The sequence below is a fragment of the Choloepus didactylus genome, chromosome 5 (assembly GCF_015220235.1).
Source record: "Choloepus didactylus isolate mChoDid1 chromosome 5, mChoDid1.pri, whole genome shotgun sequence".
In the NCBI taxonomy this organism is placed as follows: Eukaryota; Metazoa; Chordata; class Mammalia; order Pilosa; family Megalonychidae; genus Choloepus; species Choloepus didactylus.
Genome location: NC_051311.1, coordinates 24,579,435 through 24,603,237, shown reverse-complemented (window position 1 = coordinate 24,603,237; position 23,803 = coordinate 24,579,435). Strand labels below are relative to the sequence as shown.

General features: G+C 34.3%; 1 protein-coding gene across 5 annotated transcripts in view; it reads right to left on the bottom strand.

Annotated features, from left to right (window-relative positions):
- Positions 1-15,362, bottom strand: part of ADARB2 (adenosine deaminase RNA specific B2 (inactive)) — a 604,351-nt gene extending 588,989 nt beyond the window's left edge. For all 5 annotated transcript variants that reach the window (XM_037835667.1, XM_037835670.1, XM_037835668.1 and 2 more), the window contains exon 1: positions 14,853-15,362. In XM_037835667.1, coding sequence (XP_037691595.1) covers positions 14,853-14,952 — 100 coding nt within the window. In that variant the 5' untranslated portion in view covers positions 14,953-15,362. The remainder of the gene's footprint in view (positions 1-14,852) is intronic.
- Between the last annotated feature and the right edge of the window lie 8,441 nt (positions 15,363-23,803).

The following is a 23,803-nucleotide window of genomic DNA, read 5'->3' as shown; positions in this document are numbered from 1 at the left end:
TTTACCTTTTATGGTAATGATTATTATTTTGAAATTCAATATATATATAATATAGACCTATGAAACGGAGATATGTGTGTCTCAGTTTAGTTCAATAATCTAAGGTTTTCTTAAACATTAAAAAAGAAAATTGTATTACAGATTCTGCTCAAGTAAGTAAAAACACAGTGGAAGTTTTATATTGATATGGAGATAATAGATAAATATGTATATAATCTTCATATTTGTATATGTATAAATACAGTCATTAAGACATTATGAGCTTAGTTGCCTGTTATTCATCATCTTCCTGAAAATAGAAAATACAACTCTCCTCTGTAGTCTCTTTTGTATTAGGGCTCCATGTCAGAGCTTTTATGGGCACTGGTAACATAGTGTTTTGGTGTTACCATTTAACAAGTAATTCAGAAAAGCTTCCTGGTGTGTCTTTTAAGTGGCAACTTGCTCTACATCGCTCAGACTATCTGCCTTTGCATTTTGTGCATCTTCACTGTAAAGTTCCTCCTTCTGAAGGTCCGTACCCTTATGACTACCTCTCCGTACCTACGTGTTCGAGTCCACACCAACGTGACCACGGTCCACTCTTAAGCAAAGAACACCAGACTGAAGATGAAAGTACCCGGATGCTAATTCAAGCTCTTTCATTTTCTAGCTATCTGAAGAATCCTCTGTGAGTCTCACTCCCCTCATCGTAAAATGAAGATGTTCAATTAATGATCTTTTAGGATCCTTTTTATCTTCAATAAGAAAAATAGATAATTGGTTCTACTCAAGTTGGAGAAAGAGCAGTGGAAGATGGAAAATTATCCTCCTACCATTTAAATTGTTGAAAGTAGTCCTTCCTAGAATTATGATAATTCACACTATTTTAAACTAGAAATAGGGGTCTTTAGAGCGGCCAGAAAAGGAGGAAACAAAGGCAGAATACGATAAAATTCACATCTCTTTACCCTTTCAACATTTATGAAAAAATAATGAAGAAAAAACTTCTGGGTGTTATTTCTTACCTATTAGAGATATTACATTTATGAAAACAGAACCTATGACTTTTTTTTTTTTTTTGGTCTATATTGAGGTAGAGATGATAATTTCTGGTAAAAGGTGACAAATATCCTAATAGCCTGCTTTAGGAATTTTTAGGAATTATCTCTGAAGGTGAATATAACTGTGGTTTGCTGTCTATACAGAATTTTTTGTATCATTAACTTAGACTAATGAGGACAATAATTTCCTCTTATTCTAAATTTTATCTTAAAAGTCTGTTAAAAGGACACCTAATATATGACAGGCCTTTTGCTATTCAATATATGTGATGTACACATACTATATATATATATAGAGAGAGATATATATAATAGTTAAAATAATCATGTGGTTTAAAATATATTTTAATAGCACAGTATAGTTAAAATAGCGCATGGAGAATACCGATTGATTATTTTAAGTGTAAACCATCATTATCTGGGTTACCTTGTCAAGTTGAAGATACTATAATATTAGTAGATGAAAATATCCTTTACAATTTAGAGATTAGTAGCATATATCTTTGCCGGCTTTGTCTTCACTGTTCAGCATGAAGTGCATCAAACTTTAGGAAGCATTTCCATAGGAGACAAATATCCCGTCAGGACGATGGAAGCATCATGCTCACTGAGTTTAGTCAAGTGAAAAACACCAAAAACACTAGGAGGCTCTGTGGCTAGAGTAATGGGTTCATCAGCAGAAAGTCTGGGTGTGTGTGCTGCTTCCTGTCACTGCATAATCTGCCTTGGCGGAGGATAGTCTAGTGGATTCTTGGCAAAGCTTCTAGTGGCATGGAACAATAAAAGAAGAAACCAAATAAGAGAAGAAACTGTCCTTAAGTTCCATATTAAAAGTGGAGAATTCTAGCCTCCTAAATGCTCTGTGGAATAGCAGGATTTAACCTAGAAAAGTGACAGCAGAAATTTAGGTAAGGGTTTCATCATAAGGCATTGTAAAGCTGCACTGCCTGATGTGCCACTTCCTACATATGTGGCCTTAGGTAAGTTAATTACCCTCTCCATGTCTCAGTGTATCTGCAAAATAAAGAAAATAAATGTAATTACTCTATAGCGCTACTGTGAGGATTAAATGGGGTCATCCAAGTTAAGTCCTTAGAACGGTATAAGTGTTCAAAATATTAGCTATTAATTTTTAGTTTGTCTTGCCTATGTGAAAAATGGATATTGGTTCTAATGGCCAAATCATTACAAATTTACATTGACTAATCCAGGGGACCTTGTTGAAAACACTAAAATGGAGCCTGTGCCAGTTTGAATGTATTGTGTCCCCCAAACGCCATTATGTTTGATGTAGTCTTGTGGGGCAGATGTTTTGGTGCTGATTAGATTTGCTTAGAATGTGCCCCACCCAGCTGTGGGTGATGACTCTGATAGGATATTCCCATGGAGGCATGGCCCCACCCACTCAGGGTGGGCCTTGATCAGTGGAGCTATATAAATGAGCTGACTCAAAGAGAAGGAACTCAGTGCAGCTGTGAGTGATGTTTTGAAGAGGAGCAAGCTTGCTAGAGAGGAACGTCCTGGGAGAAAGCCATTTTGAAACCAGAACTTTGGAGCAGACGCCAGCCACATGCCTTCCCAGCTAACAAACTAGAACAGAGCCTAAACTAAAATAACCTTTTAGTATATGTTCTAGCTTGCAATCTATTAATCTTTTGGGCTAGATTCACATCCTATAAAAAGGATATATCCAATTTCATGAATTTTTATGATATGAGTAAACAACAAACTCCCCAGCTCCTGGAACCAGAGAGGAATTCAATAATGTTACACAGGTAGTGCCACCTAATCTTTTCTATTTAATTTTTCTCCATCAAATGTAGGAGGCCTGCGTTGGAACATCTACTGAAACTAGAAGGTCACTCTGTCCTGCAAAAATGTATCAGGATAAAACACATACCCACTGCTTCAGTAGTCAGGACAGCGCACATCTGAGTGACAGTCACATAGACCAGGACTTGAGACTGGGCAAAGAGAAAATGCCATTCCCAGGACCAAGAGAGAACTCGGAGGAAAGACACTTGCTTCAAATATAGTAGATAATGTCATTGAATTCAAATCTGAAATGTGCGTATTTTCAGACACCAAGGTGGTTTATGATACTAGTAGTAAGTTCCCTGATATAAATAAATAAACTTTCCAGAATAGAGAAATGGATCAAGAACATCTTGGAAAACACTTTAGAGAAACAACTGAACCTGAACACTGAAAGAAGGAAAATTCAAATGTCAAGAGTAAAGACAATTTTCTTAGCCACACATGTTTAAGGATAAAACTTTCATAACAAAGAAGTATGGGCACTATTGTCAGAATCCTACGATGTAGGATTTGCATAAATATATACAAATGATATGTAACATGCAATCTATTTTATAATTTCAATTTTATTAGTTCTCATTTTTATTGTTTCTCTGATGTTCAAGTTTTAAAACTTCCCTAAATATTATTAGAGATAAATATCTCGATCTAATGACTGCAGCCAACATCACTGCATCCAAAGTAAGCAGAAAAAGTAAGTAGTGCTCCTAAAGAACTTGATCTTCTAGAGTTGCATTTTGAGTGAGGTTCTATATGTCCACTACTCAATTACTATACATTATCAGATGGAGATAGGACAGGGAGAGAGAAGGGGGAGAGTGGAGAGGAAGAGAGAGTGAGAGAGAAAAGAGAGAGAGAAAGATATCATTCCTAAATTTTCTAATACATAAGAAAACCAGGAAACATGTTATCTACATAGAAACCAGAAAAGAATTCAATGACTCTCATCTTTTATACAACGTATCATATGTTCAATATATTGAGCTGGAAGAGAGAGTGGGGACTCCTATGACAATATGAAAAAGAACTCTACTCAAATTACATTAGACAGATAAGTATACATCCTACATTACATGAACTCCAATGAAAGAGACTCCATCCTTGGTTGCAAAAAAAAGTCAAACCACATTACAAATAAGATGTCAGTAATTTAACTTACTTAACATCATTGTTGCTAGAGTTTTGTATTAAACAGAGGAAGGTAATGTTTGCCCTCAGCAATGAGGAGAGAAAGTGGAATTTTCATGCATGAAGCAAAATTGTAGCCGAACACTTCAGCAGTGCCTGGGTCTTTCTAAAAGTGATAGACCAGGCACTTTGTTAGAGGTGTGGGAGATTCAAAGCAAAGACAAGTAGTCACATGTTGCACAGTCACAATGCAGTCAAGAAAGAAAGGATGGGGTTTGCTTATGTATAAATATTAGGTGCTACAACAAAAGCACAGGAAAGAGAGAGGCTGGGAAGAGTAAGTCAATGTTGTTCTTAATGTCAATAGTGAGGCGCACCAGTTATCTTTAGAAGCATCTCAAGCTTTTAAAAATTTGTTTGGGTCTGAGAGTTTCATCTTCTTTCTTACATGCAACACACCCATGTCAATCATCAGCTTGACTAGTTTTGCCAAAAAAGGAGAAGTATCTCTTCCGAGCTTTCTAAAAGGGGGGCTTTGTATAATATGTACCCAGAATCTCTTCAACGTAGACAACCGAGAAGGTAGAGCAATTTTGAGGTCTGCTTTCTGGATATTTTAGAACATTTTTCAGAGCTTTTGTTACTGGTTAATCCCTACCACTTAGCTGGTAACTGACACATGAAGGTGTTCAATGAATGTTGAATGAATAAACTAAAATTTAAATAGTTATTGCTCAAAATAAATCAGACAGTACCCTTTCAGAAATTTACAATCTAAATCTTATAGTTAATTATACAACAAATATTTATTGATCATGCACAATGAGATATCATAAGGCCAAATTCTGGGTCCTTTAGAAGTCAAGACACAGAAGCAACACCAGCTGTTCAAATCTGCAGATAATTCTACAAAACAAGAACTGAAGAAACCACATTCTTCCCTAGATTATATTACATCAAAGATGGTTTATGGATCTTATCCCCCTCTACTAAGCTCACACTGATTGATCCCTTATCTAAACTGCTGTAGCTCATCTGATTTGTACATAATCTCCTTAGACATTTTTCCTTTCTACTATAGTGTTCTGGTTATTTCTTTAAGAAAATTTTATTTAAAAAATGAAATCACTTTTCTCAGCGTGTTTTAAATGAGTGGCTATTATTTGTGACATTGTGCAGGAAATAAGTCTGGTCACGGTCTGAAACCTAGAGATGTTTATAGTTTGATGAATTGGTGTTAGGATTTCCACTTGAAATAATAAAAGAAATACAATAGAAATTGAACTTTGTAAAAGCAAATGATAGCATTTTATACTTAAGAATATTTCCTATGGAACCTAATATTATGTTGGCATCATGGTAGATTATTTTCTGACCATATTTTGATTTAACGTTTGTACAACGTCTATATCCCCATAGACAATACAAGCTCAAAGAGTAGTATCAATTTTTTTTCTCTTGAGTCTTTCGCAGTTGCATAGCTCCTTGTTTAGCCCACAGTAGGCACAGGGGATGTATTTGCAAATGAATAAATGGTACTTACACATACCAAATAGAGTCCTTGTCTGAATATACATATAATGTTTGAGGCAAAATTGCAAACAGAGCAGAATTGGATAGCATGCCCCATACTTGTAAATCAAGTGCCCTTTCTGTCTTGAAAGCTACATAAAATAAGATGCAGGGAAATGCACTCTAATCAGGGTGTAGAATGAGGAAAGAGACTTGGTAAGTTATTTTCTCTCTCTCTCTTCTTCTATTAAAATCCTTTCATACCAGCATGGTTTCTGTCTCGCTCTTGTTTAATGATGTAAAAGGATAGATCATTTTTTTTATTAGTGCCAAAGACTAAAAGATTTGTTTCATTTCAACTGAAATGCACACAAAGAGGAATTAAAACATGATGTTTTGAAAATTTTAAAATTAAACAATTAATGTCTTCCTCTGTACTGTAAGACATTATCACAAACCATGATCATTATTTCACTCTCTCAAGGAGTTTGTGCTCTCAGACTTTAGTTATGATTTTTTCTATACATAATTTTAAAATGCCCTTCTGAAAATGTTTACCTATCAGAGTGCTGCTGTTTTCAGGGTTAGAGAATATTTCAATAAATGTTTATATGTATTTTACATCTCCAAATATAAAGTCTGTCATCTCTATATATTGCATGCATATGTTAGGAATATGTGCATACAAGTGTAAGTTTTGAAGACTTGAATTCTATTCATTATCTACATATGAAAGCCCAAATCATGGTTTAACATCCTGGAAAAAAAAAAAAAAAAACACCTCAATTAAAAAACTCAGGTGATTACATGAAATTATACGAACTCTAAAATTTGTAAGCTTAAAAATGAATAACCTTACCTTTCTGGTAAGTAACTATTTCTCTCACTTTCAATCAATGCTGAATATATTCCTGTTTTCAGTTCCCGAGAGTGGAATAATGTAAGGATATAGGAATAATACATTTATTATGCATCAAAGCTACTTTAGGGTGACAATATCTGTTATTAGCACAGCATCTGTCAAAGGCTGCCAAACTTAGTGTATTTCCATGCTGCTCTCATTGAGTTTTTCAAAAACTACTGTTGATCCTAGTATTTTTCCTAGGATGTAACCACAATCATTATTTCAAAATTATTTGTTTCTTCTTTAGTCAAAGAGTTGGCAATATGGAATTATTTGAATTTTTAAAATTTTTCCTTGGAGCATATGTTTTGGATAAAAAGTCACTTTCTGTTAGTATTCTGTTTGAATCTGGATAGACCTTTAAAAATTTCCCCCAGAGTATTAATATTTAGAGTTCAAGCACAAGTAAAATATCTATATCTGTGGTTAAATTAAACCACCTATGTTTTTACCTACTTGAGGAATAGTGAAAAGTATTCTTTTTTTTTAATAGTCTTTTGCCCATGATCCCAATTCATAGAACAGCCATTTGTTTTTTGTAATTGTACATGTAAGATAGTGTCTGAGTTTGTATACAATTTTACTTTTCAGTGTTTAGACCTGAACAGGGTTTCATATAAAGAAATTGGATATTTCTTTTAAGGACCCATCTATTTTCACAGCCATAAGCCAAATGCAAGTGTAGCATCTGTTACAGATAAGGATGAGTGCATCCAGCCAGATTTAGAGTTTAGAGGAGGTCAAAATCTATTTTGCTGATGTTTCTGTCATGTTTATCAAATTGCACTTTTCTGAATACAATTAAATTTTTAGAAAATATTGCATTTAATTTAAAGAGAGGAAATCTGTCTACTTCTGATAAACTAACAAAATCTGTTTGTTTTTTTTTGTTTTAATCAATTATTGGTGTCCTATGTAAATGCTTTGAACTGGTGTATTATTATTCCCAAGTCTTGTTTCTTAGATGCAGTGGCCACCCCACGTTTTGTCTGTTTATTTTTAACCATATAAGAAGGGATTTGACTTTGGCTAGCATTTGCAATTCATGATAGGATGCAGATTCAGAGAACTGAGTCTCTCCTTTACCATTTTAATGCCATATTTGAGAAATCATATAAGACATTACAAAATGATGAGACAAATCTTCTATCAGCCATGGGAAACAAGAATCAGAGATTCATCTCAAATAAATGGAACAGCAAAGATTAATTAAATCTATAAGATTCTCCATAGCACATCTTAGTTAAGGCATTTAAAGGATTACTGTTTATTATACACAAATTACCCAAAAGGTTTGAGCTATAATTTAGGGATAAGATTCATTCTATATATTAGAGACTACAGAAAAGAGATTTTAAAAATACATTCTGAGCAGTAATAGTTTTATTCATTATATTAGGCTGTTATCCCAGTAGTAAAACTAAAGCAACAGAAAGAAACCTTTATGTTTTAATATAAAAAGTGAATTTGTAAATGAATTATCTATTGACACAGTTATAAAAATGCTCAGTTCAATGAATGTAACTAGATTTGAATTAAGTGTTAATAGAAGAGCAAAAAAAGTATTTACATTAAAAATAATAATTGTCCTATTTCACCTTTGTATCTACACTGCCGGATTTCTTTCTCTAATCGATGGGAGATTTTGATCACACTAGGTGTGGAAGCGTTGCTGGACCTTTTCTGCTTGAGATCTCAGCAAGTCTGAATATTCATGTTAGTATTGAATTAGCAGTTACACAAACATGACTGCTCTAATTGCTTTCCCTGTATCGGGAACAACTCAATGAATACACATTCAATCTTGTAATTTTAAATGCACACAGCTAAAAAAAAAACCACACAGAAAACTTAAAATATTTCATCTCTTAGGGATTCAAAATAGATTATTTTGAAATCTAAAAGTCACCTGAGCATTAACAGTATATTTCTTTTCAATCTTTTAACATAAATGCTACTTTTCTGTGTTTAAAAGTATGTCTAATTTATTGCACACTGTTCCTTAATCAAGTATAATCCTCTCCATAATATGAATATAAAATTTATATTACCTGTTTGCTATTTTTTAAAATTCATGAATTTTAGCATTAACTATTGGTAGTTTCTATGAGTTAAAACAGATGATAGTGAATGCCAATAGATATGTATCTCATAACATAAAAAGGACATTTACGAGCCATTTTCTTGCCAGAAATCAGATACTAATTGTATTCATTCCCAGTCAATAAAATAAAAAAATAATTATTTTGCTATCCTTCACACTCAAGACCTAATAACTAGAATAAAAGATGATTAAATATCCACAGTGTATGTAGTGTAGACACTCAAATTAACTCTTTATTTTCATTATATATCTTTCAGAAAAATTCTGTTGTCTTTGCAAATGGCCAAATTAATTTTCAGGCAAATCAAAGGTCTCTTAAAAAGCAAACATATCAATTAATAGATTGCTAATTCTTTGACAGGATTCCTGGGAAAGTAGATTCACTCAAAAAATTGCAGAATGTAGATTTAAGGACATAAGGGCCACGTCTGCTATATGTTGCTTAAACAAAATCAGTCAAGAACTCAGGTTCAGCAGCCCCAGACCCCATTCCTTTTAAATAAAATAAACTAATAAATAAAAGTTCAAAGTTTAAATGGAAAACAGAGATGTCTTGATTAAAAATATTCAAGCTAAGTTAGCCATGTTTGCAAGTAGAAGAGTTTAGTTCTGGCTATAAGTTTTTAAATTTTCAAATGTACCTTTTCCTTTACAGTTTCTCAAGTCTCACAAGAGCATATCTGATTGACATGTGGAATAAGACTTTAAAGAGATTTTTTTCTTTTTTTGAAAGTGATGTCCCTTTATTTCATAGCGGTATATTCTTAAATCATTTATATACTAATAGCTAGAAGTACACAATTCTCTTTGCATAATCAATAATTTAGCAAGATATATTTATTTAAGTGAAGGAAAAACATTTAATTGTAAATATGGGTTAATTTAGGTTAATCTTATTTACAGATACTTAACATGAACCGGGTCCTTTGCTGCCCTTTAGGTCATGCACTGCTGTATTGCTTTTTCTTGTAATATCATATAACCACATGGATGATGTTAATATGAAATAATCTGAATTTTCCTGAAGGACATCTATACTTTTCATATTTCACTTAGCATTCACCTTCTTTTTGCAGTTTTGAAATGGCTATAATAAGTGCTTTTAAAATTTAACACGTGGAAATTTGTCCTTTTAGAAATTGTGTTTGCTAGTAATAGAGCCAAATTTACCAATGCAACTTCTATTGAGAGACAGCATTTTTAAATGATGAAGAGCAGGTAATGTGATTATTTCTGCCTTATCTGTTGTTTAAGATTGTTAATATTACAAAAATACTGAAATTCATTTTCAAGCATTTTAGAAAAAGCAGACAAATATAAAAATTGCTCAAATGTTTCAACTGTCTTTTTAGCGTGTGTGTATATGTTTTCAAAATTAAGTACTGAATCCTTTAAGAGCATAAGTTAACTTTCCGTGCCTCAAGAAGGAAAAATACAATTTTCTTATTCTGCATTTCCTTACATAATGCTGCTGGGATAGCACTTCTGTAATAACTGAATCACCACTATTTAGATGTAGATACATGAATCCCATATTTTTATTCTAAATCCAAGTTCACTCATCATATCTAATGTCATTGAAGCAATCTCAAATTACTGTTATTACACGGGTCACTAGAAACTGGAAGTACTAATACAAATTTCAAAAAAGAGAAGGGGAAAAAAAAAGCCCTACAAAATTAGATGATGGCTAGGCTAACGGTTTAATCAATTTAATTTTATCACCAAATCCAGTCCTTCCTCTTGAGCTGTCAGAGCATGAGATAAGCAGGGTATATAGTGGAGCACAACGACACAGCCTGTCGTGCACGAGTTGTGTTCCCGAACCAGCCGAGATGAAACGCTCATTTATTACTTTGGCATTGCAGGGAGATGAAGGACCACGTAGCTTTTCTACCTTCATCTTTAGCACAATCTTTCTATTTCATTAATTTTTCATGGAATTTCATTTCACAACGATCCAGCGTCTGCCATCCATCTGCTCTACTTACTCTATTCCTTTTGCCAACTTTTTATTTGCATTTCACAACATTCAGCAACCTGCTTCGTTCTCCACTACCTGCCGTGACTCATCAGTTTACGTTCACAAAGCTACCTTGTGTTGGTGTTTTTGAAATTCATTTTGAAATTTTCTGAAATTCTGTATAACCCATCACTCTAGAACAACATCTAAATTTCAAGGGTTACTTATTTTGCTGTCGAATGCCTCAAAGAAAGAAGTGGCATGTGCTGATGCCCAAATTCAATTTAAATGACTTATCAAATAAATGTTTATATAGTATTTCAAATAGTTCTCCAAAGTTCTTTCCCTCTTCTAGCCTACAATGATTGATACACCTCAAATAAAACCCTATCTTCATGTTTACCTTATGGAACCGACTATATTTGTAGTTTCCCAATCTGTATCCAAATATGTTCATCTTAAAAGAACTTTTTTTTTAAAAAAATCAAGAAACTTCAGTCATTTTACACATTGTATATAGTAATGGGTCAAATATTGAAAAATATTTTATTTAAAAATGCATTTGATTCTAATACATAGGTTCATTTAGGACAAATACACTAACAAATTAAAAGATACACAAAACACAGGAATATGTATTATTTCAATAATTAAAATATATTTATAATTCCTTAAATTTATTATCCTAAAGTTATTCTATGATTTAGAGATTAATTGACAATTTGTTAAGTGCTTTATTTTTATATACTACATTGTTTGATGAATTCTACCTATTATTTTACCTGGCTGCTCTGATACTATTAAAAAATTAAAATTTTACCTTTATTATTTTGGGTTTAAATATATACCTTTTATAATAGTCACACATTCTATTTCTTTCTAATAGAAGGAAAACTTACTATAATATAACCACATAATATAGATTTGGTTATGTATGATCACCTAGAAATCTACAAAGAAATATAAAATAATGTGCTATCATTTAGTACTGTCTGTAAGAAATGAACTACCTGGGTATTTGGTGATGACAGGTAGCAGTGAAGTCTGCATAAACTACAAGTGCTATTATTTTTCTAAAATTCTCTTAATGAAATAGAAGCAGCATAAACTGATATGTCTCTGACACGATACATGGAATATGAATATTCCTTAACCACATAGGGAAAAATGAGATGTTTTCCCTGTCCTTTTTAGTTTTTTCAATTGTCTTTCTTCCATGTAAAAGTCAAATCTTGACATTTCTCATTTGTATAGACAATATAAATCATTCATAAATAATTTCTAGGAGAAAGTCACAACTAAAAAATAACACAGACAAAAAAATTTTTAAATGTACAACACTGGGTCCCAGTAACATAACCCAAAGGGGATTGGTGAGTGGGAAGGTTTATTCTGAGAATCTTCTTTAAAGTTCATCCAAGAGAGGAATGCAGATTCCTACTGGTTAATACCTCAAAGCCATATTCTGTGACTGAGTCTTTTTTTTCCCTTTTATGATTTTTAAAAACAGATACTACTTTCTGAGTGGCATGGCTACCAAAAATTACCTTGTATAGGAAAATATATCATACCAGAGACTATAGACTGTATTTAACAATAATGAAAGTATCATATCAAAACCACACTTAAATTTTATCCATAGAGAGCATTTTATTTCAGGACCCATAGATTATATTAGGCGATGAAAAGTGTTTATATCATATCAAAGTCATTTTTAGAGTATGCATATTAGAAAACTGGTAGAATGTCACAAACCAGAAAAGAAACTTATGATGCATCCTCAAAAATTATTCTTTTTCATTAGAATAGGTGGCAATGTATATACCATAGGCAAAAAAGGTTAGTATTTATTTTGTAAATTGTATCTATTCACATCTAAGAAGGGATCTTACTTTATACTCAAATGCAGTATCTTCACTTAGTACTCCGTAGAGCCTTATTAAAATTCCTTGACAATTGTCAATTCATGCACGAATTTTAAATTGTGACAAATATACAGTTTTAGCATAAGATAAACTTAAAAGTTTATCTTTTATTATTTTTAAGATTCATGAATACTATAGCGTTATTTAAATTCAACATTGTTCCTTATAGAAGAGAAAAACAGCATCTGTAATAACTAGGAATAATATATAAACTGATCTATTCTCAGGAAAATGCAAATCATTGTTTAATGTGCTCCATGGATTGCTATATTGTTTACTTTGCTCACTTATATTACATTACTTACATCTACATTGTTAACTTTTTTTTTTACCAAAAAGGGAATCTTTGGTGGTTTGGTTTGACTTTTCTACCAAGATACCTGTATACAGATGCCACAGTTAATTTCACCTACACACAAATCTGCATTTAATAGAAATTAATATACTCATCTTGATTACTCTTTCTTACTTCAAATTTTGGCTATGAAAATTGAGTGGCTTGGTGTAGTCAAAATAGCTAAAGCATAGAAATCTTTCATATAAAAACTGTATTTTTAATTGCTGTAGTTAAGTTTATAGCATATGCAGTCTTCCTTCAGATTTCTTTTTTTTTTCTTCCAAATTGAATGCCTTCTAAGCTACCATGACTGATACTTAAAGAGGAAAATATGAATTCTGAGAAGGGCAACAATTCCTATCATCTTATACTATATTTCTATAGACTGCTTTATTGTGAAATATTATTTCATATTCTTCAATTTTAAATATTTTAATAGATTAAGTGAGAAAAAATATACGGAAATATGAACACTGACGTGTACAAGGTGATGTTTCCTTTTTTTTTCCTCTTTTAAAAGTTATATTCATTTGTAAATTCTCTGATTTTCTCAATATCGAAGTCACTTTTTGGTAGCATTATCTTTGAAAGACATTAACAGTCTTATTCAAAATGATATCTTCAAATTGCAAAGTTAATAGCCAGCATATATTTTAGCAGCTTGAGAGTTGAAGTAGAAATACCAAATAACCCCTATTCTGAAACTGCAGGCTCTGAAATCTTTTAAGAAAATGATCAGGTCACATTTATTCCCAGTGGTCCTGACATGCAATCATAAATAATGACTATTTGATATTGATATTTATGTCATTAAACAGTCTGGCTAATTTCTATTATTGGGAGAAGCAATAACGGGCTTGGGGACTGTTAGAGAGCAGATAGCTGAAAGATCTGACAGAAACTTATCTTAGACCACTAGGAAGACGAAAATTCTCAAGGAAGGATTTACAACCTTAACCATATCTAATAATGCACTCTTCCTTAAAAAAAAAAAAAAGATTGAATATCAGATCAATTTTAGTTGTCTTTCTAGCTGTTCTTTTTAGCGTTATATTCACTTATTTTTAACTGACAAATTCCACATAATATAAAAATGGAACTTTCTTCTGCAGACTTACAATAAGTAACTGACAATAACATGAGTTCCTCTCTGTGGGAAAGGACAGGCAGCATTAGAAAAGTCTTTTAATCTTTCTGTGGAATGCTATTAGGACATGACGGTATTTTAGGACATTGCTTCTCATGTCGGAGCAATTGTTAATTCTACAGCAACACTCCTCTCTAGAAGCACTGGTTCCTTGTGATGGAATTTATTAACGTTAATACAGCTGATCTCCGAGAATATTAATAACAAGGCACAACACGACAATTTGCCAGTAGCATCCTGTCATCAGGCTGCTTTTTGCTCTTTTTATGGCTTACAGTTCTTTCGCCACTAACAAGACGCAAAGCTTATTTCTTTTTTCATATACTAATTTCTGCTTATTTCTCCAAGGACAAGTGCTATGTTCTTTGCAGGTACCAGTGTTTACAAAATAATGAGGTGCCAGACTAAGTAAAAACTATTAGCCAATTTGGGGAAAGCGACTGCCAGGGTCTTGCCCACTCCTTCCTCTGAGACAATTTGGATCCGAGAAGCTGGCACTAGGGCTTACACTAGGGCTTACATCCTGGTTTATACTGATGTTGCCTCAAGTGAGTATTTCATTTGGCACCATGTGGTAAGTTTACCCCTAGAGGGTCAAAGGCAGTGGCAGTTAGGGGCTGGGGAATGGGGCTTTGGGACTTGGATAATGAAACCTATCCTTTCAGGCAAAAGAAAGAAATGTTCCTTATCCACTGCTCCCTCTCATGCTTCTTTAAAACTGCCTTCTATCAAAAAGATCTTTTGCTGAGCTGGCTACAATGTGGTCACAGTTCACTCCTGGCTTGCAGAACCCCCCAGCAATTTACAAAGGGATTTGAACCCCATGTTCTGCTTTGTATGTACATCCCGGCAGTATTCTAAAGTGAAGCTTCTCACAACAGGCAAAACCCCACAAATAAAGATGAGAAGACGGAAAAAAGAAAGTAGAGAGTTCCAGCAGGCAGGCAAGGTGCAGAAAGAGAGATTCTTACCTTTCCTCTTTGATCTCCTCCTCCTCCTTCTTTTGGACTTGCATTTTAGTTGACTACTTAGTCCTCCGGACCCTCGGCTGTTCCCCAAGACGGATGCCATGGCTGGGATTCAATAAATAGAAAAAGAGAGGAGTTCTTAAATAATTTCACCTTTTTTTTGCTCTTGCTGTTGTTGCTGCCGCTGCTGCTAAGGCTTCTGCTTTTGCAAATCAGGGAGTGGGTTCACTTTTTAGGGCTGGTCATCCAGCAAGAGTGCGCGCGCTCTCTCTCTCTCTCTTTCTCTCTCTCTCACTCTAATTGTTCTCTGTCACTTGTTTTCAGCTGGGCTGAGTGCCTCTGATCTGAGCCCGAGTGCTTAAGTGCTCCATCGGCAGGAAGAACTGTGAAAAGGTACGGACTCGCACATCTGAAGCGCTCTCTGTAGCTCTCCCTGTAGCTCTCCTTCGTTCTGCCTCTCTTTATCTGGGCTATAAATGCAGGGCTTCTACTTTTGCACCTCTGCTAGTTGTTTGGCACCAGCCACTTTGAAGCCAATTACACAGGGAGCTTGTCTATTTGCTGCTGCAAAGTCTAATTAGATCCAATCACAACTGTCTTCTGGCTCTGACATCAGCACCACCAGCCCTTTCCATACCCTGTCAGCTTGCAAACTCAGCTCCTGTTTGGACTGACGGATATGCCTAGGACCTGATAGAAAGGAAAGGACACTGCGCTGTAGGGAATAAAAACACACTGGCAGTTTATCTGGGAGAAGCCTAAGGGGCCAGTTTATAACCAGGGATACTACCACCGGGATTTCAAGGCTTTCTGCTTTAGATTATATGGACGGAACAGTATGCGTCTAGACTCTCAGAAAGATGCAGCGACTATTTTCTCTAAACAAATTGTTTTAAACTAGTTAATTCACTATAATGCTCATTGTTTCAAGGGGCAGAATATCTCTACAAGAAATAGAGACTACGGTTCCTCAGAAAGATTTGCAATTCCCCAGGAGACAGCCTGTTTAGGGGTATTCATTCTTCAGAGGCTATGGGTTTGTTTGCTTTGCTTTTTTTTTTCCTTCATATCACTTGGTTGCCCCCCACTCCTTGCAAAAGAAAATTGTCGTACAAAGACAGAGGAGTTGTATCTGAGTCTGATTTTTAAAGAGAGCGATTTCAGAGTGTGTTGTTTATTTGGGTAACAATGAAATGAAAGATAGAGCGGGCTTTCATCTGATGGTATTACTGCCAAAGGTAACATTTGAAGGAAAGAAAGTTAAGGTTTACAGGAGGTAGACTGCAAATGAAAATATTTTAGAAGAATTTTCTCAGGGATACCTGAGTTTACGTTTTAAACTATACATATGGTCTCCTAAAAATCTAACAAATATAAGAAGGAAAAAAAGTAATTTAAACAAAAAAAGAAAATGATCCAGCAATCATCATTGCATTTTGCATTTAAATCACAGAAGCTATTAATTAGAACAGAAATGGCTTGAAAAAAATCCACTCTAAAATTCATTAGCAAGCATTAACATGTTGATATGAAAATGGCACACAAGTATTTCTATGTTATTTCCCTATTTTTACATACACCCTTTTCAGGCTCCTTATAGACCTAGATATTTCCAGATTATTTTCCTTAGAGAAGAAAATAATTCCTTTAAGAACACTGGAAGGAATTAGGATGTTCAGATGTGTTGTTCTGGGTGAGCTGATGTATACTAGCTCATTTTTCATTGATGAGAGACAGTAACATTTAATTTCAAATCCTAACTGCACTGCTCTGACCTTGGGCAATTATTTACGCTATACCTCTGTTTTTTTATCTGTGAAACGGGGACAACAATCGTTGCTCTCTCATAAGTTCATTCATATTTGCGAATCAGTATAAACAATGATTGATATATATTAATCAGTATATGATTGCTCATTAAATAGATCCAGTAAATTTTGAAACAAACAGGTAGGCCTTGGAGACATGGGGTTCACATATTTTCTTAAGAACTTTTAACTGTCTACCTCATTTCAGACTCGTAAGTACAATCAAACCAGGATCCCTCTTCTGTGGTGTGTTCAATGTTTTCTTTCCACTGTCAGCAGCTTACTGCTGCTGATAATTTCTAGTGAATGTTGAAAAAGTACATAGCTTGCCTGCTTGCTCTCTAGAATATAAAATATAGTGTAGAGCCTAAACTATATCCAGAAATGCAGCTGTAAGACTCTGCCTGTGAAACTTTTGAGCTTCATACAATACACCTACACTAATCCAAACTTGTCCTACTTCTGTGTTTGCAGAAAACCTACAACTGAGTCAAGTTACTGAGGAAAGATGCTTTAGCCAAGCACCATAAATGAATGAAAAGTCACATTCAAGCTATTAGTACTTTTTAATGGCTCTCCAGATATCCCCATCATCACATATATTAATCCTTGTTTTATTAGTAGAATAGGTATGGTAGGCACAGAATAGAACTTCCCATTCAGAGTTTAGGTTGTACTTTGCTTAAGATTTGTACAACTTTTTTTCAGTGATATCCTTTGTTTCAAGATAATGCACATGGAACTCTAAAAATCAAGCAGAAATAAGGAAAATGACTCAGCAATCATTGCATTTTGTATTTAAACCACATAAGCGATTATTAAAATAGTAATGGTTTGGAAAAAATCCACTGTAAAATTCATTAGCAAGCATTAAAACCTGGATTTTAATACTTAGTTTAGGACATGGTTAGAAAGTTAGCTAGGAGCCATATTTTGGCCAAATCTGACCTTTCTTGAAACCCCCAATTTGTTTATTTTTGGTATAATTTATGCAAATACTCTTTTTGTGTAGATGTGTATGTGCTATTTTCTTCATAAGATACACATAATGGACTAGACAAGGGGGATGGTCTAACAATAAGAAAAATAGAAAGTTTCAAGGGTAAGTTTTTAAAGAAGAGGTTTATAATTACAATAATTACAAATAATTTAAGTCAAGGATGGTTTCTAATATATTTTTATTACTCTAAGCAGTGCTTAAAGTAAGCAATGTTGACCAGCCCTTTGCCTTTTGTATGTTTCCTACATCACATCAGCACAACTAGGCAGCTTAAAATGATAAACAGGTGTTGAAGGTGACATTAGGATCAGGAGCCAGTATGACCCAATTGCCCATCAGGAGATACTGCTGATGTGTGTCTTAAGCTAGATTTTGCTCAGTCTCTGCTCTGCTAGCAGAACAAAGAACTAGGAATGAGATTTCTAGGAGGAAGAGGGCAGGTCAAAAGGCCAATTACAGTCCAGCATTAACCTCTCAACCGGGGAGCTGGAAGAGGATTAGAAATAAACATTCTAGATGAACTAAGGGGAAGGCATACTGCCTCTGCAATTTGTCTTCACGTCCAAGTAACATATTTTTGCCAAGGAAGAAGGGTCTTAAATAAAGACTAGCCTGAGTCTCGTCTGTTGGACTCATTCATAGAATCCTATGGCTTTCAACATAGCTTGTGTAGGACTATAAATTCTATCGTTATTTTGTGCAATGTTTTTGTGTTTAATGTCTATCTTTCCCATAGACTTTAAGAACCATGAGGGTATGAACCAAAACTTTTAAATTTCCCACCATTAAGTACACAAAGCCTGCATATAAATAATCTTGAATGATTGATAATACTATTTAACATTTAACCAATGCTTACTATGCTCAAGGTACAGTAATAAATTTAGATTTTATACTGAATCTCATTTAATTTTTATAAAAATTCTGTAGGAACACACCTGAAACTTTATATCCTTTTACAGATGAGGAGCTAAGGCTTAGAGAATTTTAGAAACTTGCCAAAAGTCACATAGCTTATTAGTGGCAGGGCCAGAATTCAAACTTAAATCATTCTAACTTTATAGCCTGTGTTTTTTACCACCGTGCTTTGCTATTTTTTTTTTGTTGTTGTTGTCGTTGTTCTAGAGTCTGAGACTGGATAATTTTGTGAATGTCTATTAGCCTTCTTTGAGATAGCTGAAACTATATTAAATAGTGATTCAGAACTTCAAAGAGTTCATGTATGTGAGTATATTTTATGAATATACTCATGTAAACATATATAAACATACATATGCACGTTAGGAGCTAGCAATTAACATTGACCATGACTTTCACTATACTAAATTCAACAAGTATTTTATATATATATTTATAACTCTTAAACACTCCATTTATAACTTTGTTATAACTGTCTATCCTCCTTTTCCCATTGAGGAAAGGAAGACTTGAGTGTTTCAATGTTTGGGCCAGTGTTACATTGTTGATGACGGCAGAGTAAAGGCATGGATAGTATGACCCTGTGTATTCTAAAGATGCAAATGTATGAGAAGTTTCACAGTCTCATATAATCGAAAGAAAACCTTGAAATACCGGAGTCTGACATAACTTCCTATTCTGCAAAAGGGGAAACTGAAGTCTTCACCAACATACCATCACCTGGACTGTACTTTTATAACTGAAAGTGAAGTCCACTTTTTCCCATACCTGAGTGTTTTCTCTAGATTCCTTAACTTTCTAAAAAACATAAATGATTATTCTTTGCTTTAGTGTACCAATAGTTAACACCAACTTGCAGTGACTTCAGTTCTTAATTCATCGTAATTTTTGGAGTCCCAAGCAGTTAACTTTAGCTGAATGGTTAACTTGGTTTCTTGTAAATTTCCAAACACAAGAAGAACACCCACAGAAACTAACATGTCTCATTTAGAAACAGAATTTTAGTTAATATCTCCCACCCTTTATCAGAGGCTTCCTGCTAGTTGAAAAAAATAGCAGAACAAAGGGTTCCCTGGAGATATCTGCACTTGCTGACTCAAAACATCATCACATATGACACTAAATTGTTACTTTTTTACAAACAGAGAAATAGCACAGAGGGCTTTTTTACTCTTTCATCTTCAGTCATTGTTCTTAAATTTAAATAACTCACATCAAAGAACTTGGGCATGAGACCTGAAAGTATTGCAAAATAATATACTGAGATAGCATCTGCTATGCCAATTGCATTCTTATTCACATTCTCACTGAAGGGTATGAAAGTAGCTTAGTGAGGAGGGGGAAAGAAAGAAGAAAGGTCCAAAGGAGCAAAGATGAGTTTTCAATGTGACAGTGTTGCTTTTACAAGGCTCCTTCCTAGAACTATTTATTCCTTTTATGCATTTTTTTCCTCAGCATGTCTATGGTTTTAGAACATCAAATAAATACTTGTCAAGTTCCTTGAATGAATGTAGTGTAGACCAGATTTGCAAAGTATCTTCTACAGAGTTCCACGTGATGCTGATTACTATTAAAAAAATGTAAGAGGTTCCTAAGTCAAATAACTTTGGTACTTGGTTTTCCTTATTGCTCGATATTCTACAGATTATAATTTGCAAAAGTACATTTTGTATTTTCAAGAGAAAATGTTCTTGAGATCTGTATTAATATTGAAAGGAACACTATTTGGAAAATACAGGTAAAGGAAAAAAATACCCTGAATTTGTAATCACAAGTTCCGACTTACATGCACATGTTTACCCTTGGGGAAAGAGTGTGATCATTCTACTCTTAGGAAAGTCCTCTAACCTTCCCAAGCCTCATTTGTAAAAAGGGGGGAAATATGCCACAAAATTGCTATGAAGATCAAATAGGAAAAAGTATGTAAAATTCTTTGTGAACCCTGAAGTTCTAAAGGCACACAAGATATTTATTGTCTTCTCCCTACACACAGTACATTGATTTTAATCATTGGCTTAACTGGGACCAGGAAAAAGCATACAAAATAAAGATGAAATCTAAAGAACCAAAGGGTGGATGGTATGCCATTGTCATGAATCCTGAAAGCATCATAGATTCGATCTATTATGCAATAGAGGTGACCTTGGGCAATCAATCTTTTCTCCAGGCTAATTATAACAGCTGATTCCAGTTCTTCCTATTGGATGCAGGATGTTCTCTAGATAGTTCTGCCAGCTGCAGGAACAATGCTCAGAATCAGTGTTTTATGTTTTCTGTGACCTTTTGATAGAGTAAAGTATGGTATTTTACTACTAAATATTTGTGCAGGAGATGAGAAATAATGACCTGAAATAATCCCTTTCAACATTCTACATTCAGCTACTTACATTTACATTTAAAATGCCCTTGGTTGCTAGTTTCCAAAATGTGGACTCTTAATATTTTATTGAATTATAAAAAAAAAAAAAACTATCATTATTTAAAGCTACATTAATGCATGCACACCTGATCCTGGATATTCCTTTGTATTTTAAACTAACGGTTCAAAGTTAATTTTTTTTTTTTTTTTTTTTTACATTCAAAGTCTTCTTTTGGAACCAGTGATTTTCAAAATGAACGATGTCATATCCCCAGAGTGCTGTATGACAGCATGAATAAAGGAAGAAAACAAAACACAGATGGAATTAATGGTTTGGGATGTTAATCAATGTAATAAATTGAAAGGAAGGGATGGAAGCTTGTCAGGAATACATTTCTGTTATTTAAACTAGGGTAGGCTCATGTAATGAATCTATTTTAATTTCCTACCCTGATGTTTAAAGTCTAAATACTTCATTTCCTCTCGTTTTCCTCGATTCTCTGATTATCTAAGTCATACGATATGTATATATTGCGAAACGCAATACATTATTTCCTCCATTTTTTTCTTACCTTTGCCTGTAATGATAACATGAAAAGAAATGAATGGGCAGCTACTTATCACATTATTCAAATGATCTGGAACAGGGTCTTTTGACAATTCTTGGCATTAATTTTTAAACATCTGGATTAGAATTCCATGCATTTGATCATTGCAGAGAGAGGAAGAACTAGGAAAATATTAGGAGGAATACAGAAGTGGGTTTCTTATTGGGCTATGAACAGGGATAAAAACTGAAAGGAATTAGGCAACTCTGGATTGCTATTTTCCTCTCCATCATGACCTCTGCCTAGCTGGGTTCGATGTGTGGTCAGTAAAAAGCTCTAATTATAGGTCTCTCCTCTGGCCTTTTCTTTCTGGGTCTACATATGAGTAAAATAAGCAATCACAGCTGACAGGCCCGGCAGTGATAGAAAGTTTCATTATAAGTAAAAGACACTTAATACTATCCCATAATCAGGTTGATATGGTCCTCATAACAGGTAACTAAACACATTAACAAAAAACATAATTTGACTAGAACAGATTTGTGCAGGAAGTATGAGACAAAGTTACCTTCCCCAGATTGCTAGCTTTGCTATCATCTGTCGATTTAATATGCATATGCAGGTCATATATCTAAAGTCCGTGAAATGTGATATTATCCCCTTATTAATCAAAACCCTAGATCCATACAGAACCCTTGCTATTAGGATCACATGGAAAATAACCCTTCCCCCCATTCATTCCCATGAAAAACAGCAATACTCACCACTAGACAACCACTCCATAGTGAAAGAGCTATGGAGAGCAAAATGAGATGAGAGTAAGAAATATAACCATTAGAGTAAATGAGCATAGACTCCATAAGACTACCAAATGATGCATATGACAAAACATAAGCAAACCCCTACAGCAAGGCAGATACATACTTGAGGATTTGCCTCTCAGCTGAAAATAAAATAGTGAAGTAAAACATGTAACATCTTCCAATGAAGCTATTCTTCTCTGTCTAATTCTGTCTTTTCCTATTCTTGGTCATTAGTCTGGTTCTTCTGCTTTATAATTGCTCTAGAGTTACTGGAGATTCCTCTAAAGTGTTCTGGAATGAAGCTACACTTTTATGGCTCAGCAAGTCCTTTCAGGAATACAATCTCACATTTCTTCTTCATATTTTTAGTACTCAGACAAATTATCTGTAAATCAATCTATGATTTTAAAAAACTTACCCCCTGGTGAAGTTCCTGAAGGCATTATTTTGCCACTTGACTGCTGAAACCATGTGAACCTTGGTTTCCTTTTCTGTGCAATGGGAATCATATTTTCCTCCAAGCATTATGGTGAAGACAAAATGAGTTAAGATTTGTAAAAGTTACAATGAAAAGCTGCATGAAAATTGAAGAAAATTAAAGAAAATATTATTATATTTTTATTAACTAGTGCCAGCTCTTGTCTCACAAAAAACTTTCAGGTCCATGTAAAATAAATGGATTTGTGCAATTCTTGACCAGGAAAGTCAGGATAGCATCCTGCTTGAAAAAACAAACTGTAGAACCTACTGGACTTAGTTTGGCAAATACCACGAGCACACAACGGATTGGTTTAAATTACATGCATTTATTGGCTCATGGTTTCAGAGACTAGATGTCCCAAATCAAGACCTCAGCAAGACTATGCTTTCTGTCCAAAGTCTGCAGCATTCTGGGGCTGGCTTGCAGCAATCCTTGGGGTTCCTTGGCTTGCATCTCTGCTTCCCCTCATGAGGCGATCTGTCTTTCCTTGTGTCTGCTCTACTAATTTCTTCTGACTTCTGGCTTCTAGCTCCTCTCTGGCTTTCTCTGACTCCTCTTTACAAGGCAGAATGTAATATAGACTAAGGTCCACCCTGATTAAGTTGGGTCACATCTTAACTAAAAACATCTTCAAAAGTTCTGTTTACAATGGATTTACACCCACGGGGGCACGGATTAAAATTAAGAACATGTCTTTTGTTGGAGTACAGAATTCAGTCTACCAAAGCCACCCACCAGCTGTGTGGCCTTTGGCAGTTATTTAAACTCTGTGCTTCATTTCCCTTCCTGGCAGAAGAACATTAGCACCCATCTTATAGAGTTGTTTATGAAGATTAAAAAGATCGATATAAATTAGAACAGTGCCTGGCACATGCTAAATATGTATTTGTTAAATATAGATAAAAATACAGTAGACTCATGTCATTGCCTTTGACTGCAGTGTTGGAAGTTCACTTTCAATTTTGTGATGCTGGAAATTTTTTAATGACAATAATTTAAGTCTGGGTTCTTTCCTTTAAACTGTATGCTGCAGCTAT